Source organism: Chiloscyllium plagiosum, chromosome 39, assembly GCF_004010195.1.
Source record: "Chiloscyllium plagiosum isolate BGI_BamShark_2017 chromosome 39, ASM401019v2, whole genome shotgun sequence".
In the NCBI taxonomy this organism is placed as follows: domain Eukaryota; kingdom Metazoa; phylum Chordata; class Chondrichthyes; order Orectolobiformes; family Hemiscylliidae; genus Chiloscyllium; species Chiloscyllium plagiosum.
The window spans coordinates 26,142,410-26,149,103 of NC_057748.1; the positions used below are offsets into that span (position 1 = coordinate 26,142,410).

A 6,694-nucleotide genomic window follows, 5' to 3' on the forward strand; every position below is an offset into this window, starting at 1 on the left:
ACTCTCTGAATAATTATTCAGTTTCTCATCTGTTATTTGTTCCACACGACTATCTCTCCAGCGTCATTTTCCAATGCCGCAATATCCACTTCTGCTTCTCTTTTGCCCTTTATATATCTAAAGAAACTCTTATAGTTGTCCTTTAACTCGTATGTAATCTTCTCCGTCCTTATCTCTTATTTTGTTGTCATCTGTTCGCCTTTGAATACTTCCAAATCTTCTGGTTTCCCACTGCTATTTGCCAAGTTATCTGCTTTCTGTTTTTTCTTTTAGCCTAGCCGTGACTGTCGGAGTCATCCATGGTTGCCTCATCCTCGCATTTCGGGCAAACGTCGATTTTACTGCTCCTTGGATGCTGCCTGCACTGCTGTGCTCTTCCAGCACCACTAATCCAGAATCAGCTTTCCTTATCTATCAGTCGGCTCTTGTCCACGCTGCTGCCATTCCCATCCCTGGTTCCCATGGCTCTGCCTCGGGATCTGTGTGCTGTGGGATTTATTCCCTGAACCCTTTTCTCCCTTTCTCTGTCTCTTTCTTTCTGTCACCCTCATCCTACCTTTAGGATGCTCAAACATTTTGTTGCATCTTCCTAATGTGTGTTGCCGTGGTCCGGGATCAGATTTGTGCTCCTGTGTAGGTAACGTTAAAGATACTTTATAGCTGGAAACGCCACTGACTGTAAGATCCCCTCCAAACCCTGACTTAGAACGGTATTGGTGGTTCTTTCAGTGTCACTAGGTCAAAAGCCTGGAACTCTTCTCCCCTGATGGCAATGTGTGGTAACCCTACACCACACATCCTGCTCTATGAAACTCTTTGTGCCATTTGAATGTGATCTAGCTGAACCAGAGAGAACAGGTGTTGTCAGGCCATGTATGGATGTTAGATTTCAGAATGGAGTTATCATTAATCAAGTCCAATTAGCTTCACTCCTTTGTGTCCTTTTGGGGACTCACCATTAAGACATCTGGCTGTGATTCAGTGCCTGTGGAGAGGGTAACCCAGGCTGAGAGGGGAGTGGAATATTGTCATTCTACATATAGAATCCCTGCCGTGTGGAAGCAGGGCATTCATCCCATCGAGTCCACACCTACCCTATCCCTGTAACCCTGCATTCCACATAACCATCCTGGACATCATGGGCAATTTAGCATGGCAAATCCACCTGTGGACTTTGGATTGTGGGAGAAAACCAGAGCACCCGGAGGAAACCCACGCAGACACAGGGAGAACATGCAAACTCCACACAGACAGTCACCCGAGGGTGGGATCGAACCCAAGTCCCTGGTGCTGTGAGGCAGCAGTGCTAACCACTGAGCCACCGTGCTGCCATTCTCTTTCTCTCTTTCCGTTTCTCTCACTCTCTACCTCTCTCACTTTCTCTGTTACTCTCTCCCTGCCTCTCTGTATCTCACTGACACTCATTCTCTATATCACTCCCCCCTGCTCTCTGCCTCTCTCACTGTCACTTCCTCTCTCTCTCTATCACTCTATCTGTTTTCTCTATTATTTGCTGTCACTTTCTCTGTCTCTCTCTCTTTCTCTCAGTCCCTCTTACTGACACTTTCTTTCTCTCTCTCACTGTCTCTGTCACTTTCTCTCTCTGTCTTTTTATATTTGTCTCTCTCTCTCTCTGTGTCACTGTGTTCACATTCTGTCACGTTGATCCCTGCAGACTCTGCCCTCCTGAAGATAGCCTCTGGCATTTGACTGGGTCTTGGTCACCCAGAAGTCTAGGGCTGGCTGATTGTGACCCAGTGTGTGGAGGCTCTCCGAAGTGCATAACACATTAGGAGGCCAGAGGGTTTGGGAAGAGCTGATTTGGCAGCAGCTTCTGCTAGAAGCTTTTGCTTTGTTGAACACATTAGTCACGGGCTGCAGTCACAGGAGGAGGTACGTATAGCCAGATAAGAGATTTCTGTCTCTGCTTGGATAAGGACAGCTCAGGGTTAGATACAGAGTAAAGCTCTCTCTCTACATTGTCCCCCCCATCACCACCCCAGGCAGCCCATTCTGAACTACCACTCTCTGTTTGTGAAAAACTTGTCCCTCACATCTGGGTTGACAATCAGTATCTTTTAGGTAAAAACAATGACTGCAGATGCTGGAAACCAGATTCTGGATCAATGGTGCTGGAAGAGCACAGCAATTCAGGCAGCATCGAGGAGCTTCAGCAAAATCGACGTTTCGGGCAAAAGCCCTTCATCAGGAATAAAGGCAGAGAGCCTGAAGCGTGGAGAGATAAGCTAGAGGAGGGTGGGGGTGGAAATGAGGAAACTGTTGGAATCCAGATTGATGCCCTGGGGTTGAAGTGTTCCGAGGCGGAAGATGAGGCGTTCTTCTTCCATGCATCTGGTGGTGAGGGAGCGGCAGTGGAGGAGGCCCAGCACCTCCATATCCTCGGCAGAGTGGGAGGGGGAGTTGAAATGTTGGGCCACGGGGTGGTTTGGTTGATTGGTGCGGGTGTCTCGGAGATGTTCCCTAAAGGCTCAGACTGGGCGCCTCCTAGCAGAGCGCTTTAGGGAACATCTCCGGGACACCTTTCCTCATTCCTGAAGAAGGGCTTATGCCCGAAACGTCGATTCTCCTGTTCCCTGGATGCTGCCTGACCTGATGCGCTTTTCCAGCAACACATTTTCAGCTCTGATCTCCAGCATCTGCAGACCTCACTTTCTCTACAAACTTACTAACCCACCCATCTACATTTCCATCCGTGTCATTAATACATATATCCCAAACAGCAGAGGTCCCAGTATAGATCCCTGTGGGACATCACTAGTCACGAATCTGTAGCCTTGAAAAAACAACCTTCCACCTCTACCCTCTGTCTTCTACAGGCAAGCCAATTCTGAATCCATGTGGTCACGTCACTATGGATCCCATGCATCGTATTCTTCTGGATGAGCCTACCGTGAGGGACCTTGTCTGAAAGCCTGACTAAGATCCATGTAAACAACATCCACTGCTCTGCCCTCATTGATCACTTTGTCACCTCTTTGAAAAAATCAATCACGTTGATCTCAGATACTCACATGGGCTTCCAGCAATAGCATGTGTCCCTGCTGCAACTGGTGACATACATACAGTCTGAACTGGGAACTCCTTGTTCCCACCTGTGTCTCTTTTGCTCATTTTAATTCAAGGCACATGTTGGAATGAACTAAGTATCACAATCAGTGGTGGGCAGATGGGACTGGCACTGTTCCACATCCTCCCCCCACCCCACCCCGCATCCTTCCATTGTCTCATAGACCAGCGTGTCCAGTATCACACTGTCACCCACCCCATTTGGGATTGTACAGCCTCAGTTCTGGAGTCGAGATGTGATTGGTGCGGGAGACCGAACTGGTACTTTCTGCTAATCGCACAGAGATCGGGAATGGTGACGTTGTCCCTCATTCTTTCTCTCTCCCTCCCTCCCTGTCTGTGGCCCAGAGAACATTCCAGGACCTCTGCCAACTCCAGCACAGTCCACATTCCAAATTTTGTTTACCATTTAGCAAATATCTGCAAAAACCACTGTCAGGTGGCTCGGCCTGCATCAACTTGCAGGGAGTTGTCAGCTGATTGTCAAGTGATAATTGATAAACTGTGGAGCTGGAAAAGCACAGCATCAGAGCAGCAGAAGAGTTGATGTTTCAGCTTGGAATGCTTCATCACTTCCTAGTGAGTTTTGAGAAGATTTGTAGCTCAGGTTGACGCTGCTTGACCTGCTGTGCTTTTCCCAGCTCCACACTTTATCAACTCTGCCTTTCCAGTATCTGCAGTCCTCATTATTTCCAATCTGTCAAGCCAAAGTCATCACTTCCAGCATCTGGAAAAATAAGATCCATGTTAGAGTCATGGAGTCATACAGCAAGGAAACGGGCCCTTCTGTCCAACTCGTTCATGCCGACCAGTTTTCCTAAACTGAACTAGTCCCATTTCCCTGAGTTTGGCCCATATCCCTGTTAATCTTTCCTATCCATGGACCTGTCCAAATGTCTTTTCAATGTTGTTTTGTACTCTCCTTGTCCACTTCCTTTGGAAGCATGTTCTGTGTACACACCACACTCTTTGTGTACACGCTGTCCGTCAGGTTCCTTTTAAATCCTTCCTCTCTCACCTTAAACCCATACACTCCTCTGTTCTGGAACTGCTGCATAAAATTCTGGCTGCTCTGTTATAGGAAAGATGTTATTAAACTAGAAAGGGTGCAAAACAGGATATATTGAGACTGAAGGATTTGAGTCATAAAGAAAGACTGGATAGGTTGGGACTTGTTTCCCTGGAGCGTAGGAGGCTTAGGGATGATCTGGGTTTGTAAAGTCATGAGGGGCACAGATAAGGAGAGAGGAGGGGGACATCATACACACCACCAATCTCTCGATGCCATTCCCATCAAACACATCTAGGACAGGATCAGCATTGGATTCTATAAAGGGTAAAGCTGCCTCTACAATATCCCCATCAAACACCAGGACAGGTATCACATAGGGTTAGATACAGAGTAAACTTCCCTCTACTCTTTACCTCTGAAAGTAAAGCTACTTCTTCTGTTTTAAACAGAAAGTAAAGATTGCTCAACACTGTCTCAATCAAACACTCCCATAGAACACAGAGAGGGCAAGGGCATTTTATCTCATTCAGTTATCCTGCAGACATGGACCAGAGATCTTCAGCAACACACTGATACTCACCTCATAAGACATTGCATTGCCTCAGTCCTGGAATCAAGATGTGATTGGTGCGAGAGGCAGAACTTGCACTTTCTGCTAATCACACACACAGATCGGGAATGGGGCCTCATGTCCTCATTCTTTTGCTCTCCCTCCCTCCCTGATTCCAGGACATCTGCTACTTCCAGCACGGACCACAATCCAACCCTTTGTTTGTCATTAACAAAATCCTGCAATACCATAACCCTGACAGGTAACCCAGTCTACACCAACCTGCAGGGAGCTGTCAACTCAGCATCAAGCAATAGTTGGCATTGCCAGTTAGAGACGGCATCTCAAGGAATAAGGTCCATTTCAAAAAGGAAGGGGATATCACACAGGGCAGGGTCAGATACAGAGTAAAGCTCCCGCTACACTGTCCTCCCCATCAAACACTCCCAGGGCAGGGCCAGGACAGAGTTAGATACAGAGTAAAGCTCACTCTACACTGTCCACATCTAACACTTAAAGGACAGGGACAGCATGAGGTTAGATACAGAGTAAAGCTCCCTCTAGACTGTCCCTCCCCGTCAAATACTCCCAGGCACACGGATAGTACAGGGTTAGGTACACAGTAAAGCTCCCTCTAGACTGTCCCCCATCAAACACTCCCAGGGACAGCATGGGGTTAGATACAGAGTAAAGCTCCCTCTGCACTGTCCCCCCCCATCAAACACTCCCAGTGACAGGGACAGCAGGGGGTTACAGACAGAGTAAAGCTTCCTCTACACTTTCCCGCCCATCAAACACTCTCGGACAGCACAGGGTTAGATACAGAGTAAAACTCACTCTACACTGTCCCCCATCAAACACTCGCAGGACAGGGACAGCACGGGGTTAGATACAGAGTAAAGCTCTCTCTACACTGTCCCCCATCAAACACTCCCAGGACAGGGACAGCACGGGGTTAGATACAGTTTAAAGCTCTCTCTACACTGACTCCGTCAAACACTCCCAGGACCGGGACAGCACGGGGTTAGATACAGTGTAAAGCTCCCTCTACACTGACTCCGTCAAACATCGCCAGGATAGGGATCACTCAGTTGGAAATATTGAACAGCTCCCTGATAATGTGGTTCAACTCAAGTGAAAGTGTATGTGAAGCCAGTTGTTTGCAGTGAGTTTGCCTATTTGAGAACCTATAGCCTCAGCTCTGAACTCTCATTAGCATCCAGTTCACTTGGTCATTAAGTGATTGGGAAATGTTTTGTATATCTTAGGATGTGCTGGCTGCTATAGAAATTCAAGTCCTTTTCAGTGTATGATCATTCGTTCTATGAGATTTCTTTCATCAAATGTACCTTCTACAGTTGAATTGCAACGGTAATCTCATTTATCAAGCCACTTTGCTGCAATTTCTAAGGTGCGTGATTTTGGCATCAGTAAGAAGGCATTGGGGAATGTCAAATCTCAGTCAAAGAAGCAATTTTCATGGAGTGTCCTAAAGGTGGAGAAAGGGAGAGATGCGGAGGGTCGAGGGAGGAAACGCCAGAGCTCAAGTGCCCCCAGCTAATTTACAGCAACGGGACAAGGGAGGGCGGTGAGCAGGTGATGGGGCTAAACCGGACGCAGTCTGAGTGAAGCTGGAGGTGGCAGCACCATGAGGAGTGAGTGGGGCAGCGTGGGTTTCAGAAGGTGCACAACCAGCTAGGAGTCGGATGGGAATATTTGGAGCAGGTCAGTGGAAGTGGGGAACAAGAGGATGCGTGCCTAAAGTGTTTGAAAGAAAATAGAGTGCTGTGCCTCCTGAAGATCGCTCCCAGACTGATTGCCATTCCCCCAGGCACGCTGGATTCACCCGCGTCTCTTCAATTTCCTGCTGACCCTGTTAGTGCACTTTCAGATGCGATGAATTTAACAGAATGAGGTGGCTTACCTGCTGATGAGATGCACAATCTGTCAGCAGCTCTCTGCAAACTCAAAGTGCACTGAGAATCTCTCAGGTTATAAGGGTTTGGTTTCTTGCCTAGGGCTGGCACCGAGCCAGCTCCCTAATG

At 47.8% G+C, this 6,694-nt stretch overlaps 1 protein-coding gene across 3 annotated transcripts in view; it reads right to left on the reverse strand.

Annotated features, from left to right (window-relative positions):
- The window catches only part of LOC122542355 (UDP-glucuronosyltransferase 2C1-like), a 17,101-nt gene extending 10,433 nt beyond the window's left edge, over positions 1 to 6,668 (reverse strand). Inside the window, exons 1-2 of one of the 3 annotated variants that reach the window (XM_043680046.1) lie at positions 6,574 to 6,602; positions 557 to 629 (exon numbers count right to left, since the gene is read on the reverse strand). In XM_043680046.1, the coding sequence (XP_043535981.1) occupies positions 557 to 575 (19 nt within the window). In that variant the 5' untranslated portion in view covers positions 576 to 629; positions 6,574 to 6,602. Of the gene's footprint in view, positions 1 to 556; positions 630 to 3,493; positions 3,537 to 6,573 lie in introns of those variants that run through there. The other 2 variants (XM_043680045.1, XM_043680047.1) reach the window with 2 other exon arrangements.
- Between the last annotated feature and the right edge of the window lie 26 nt (positions 6,669 to 6,694).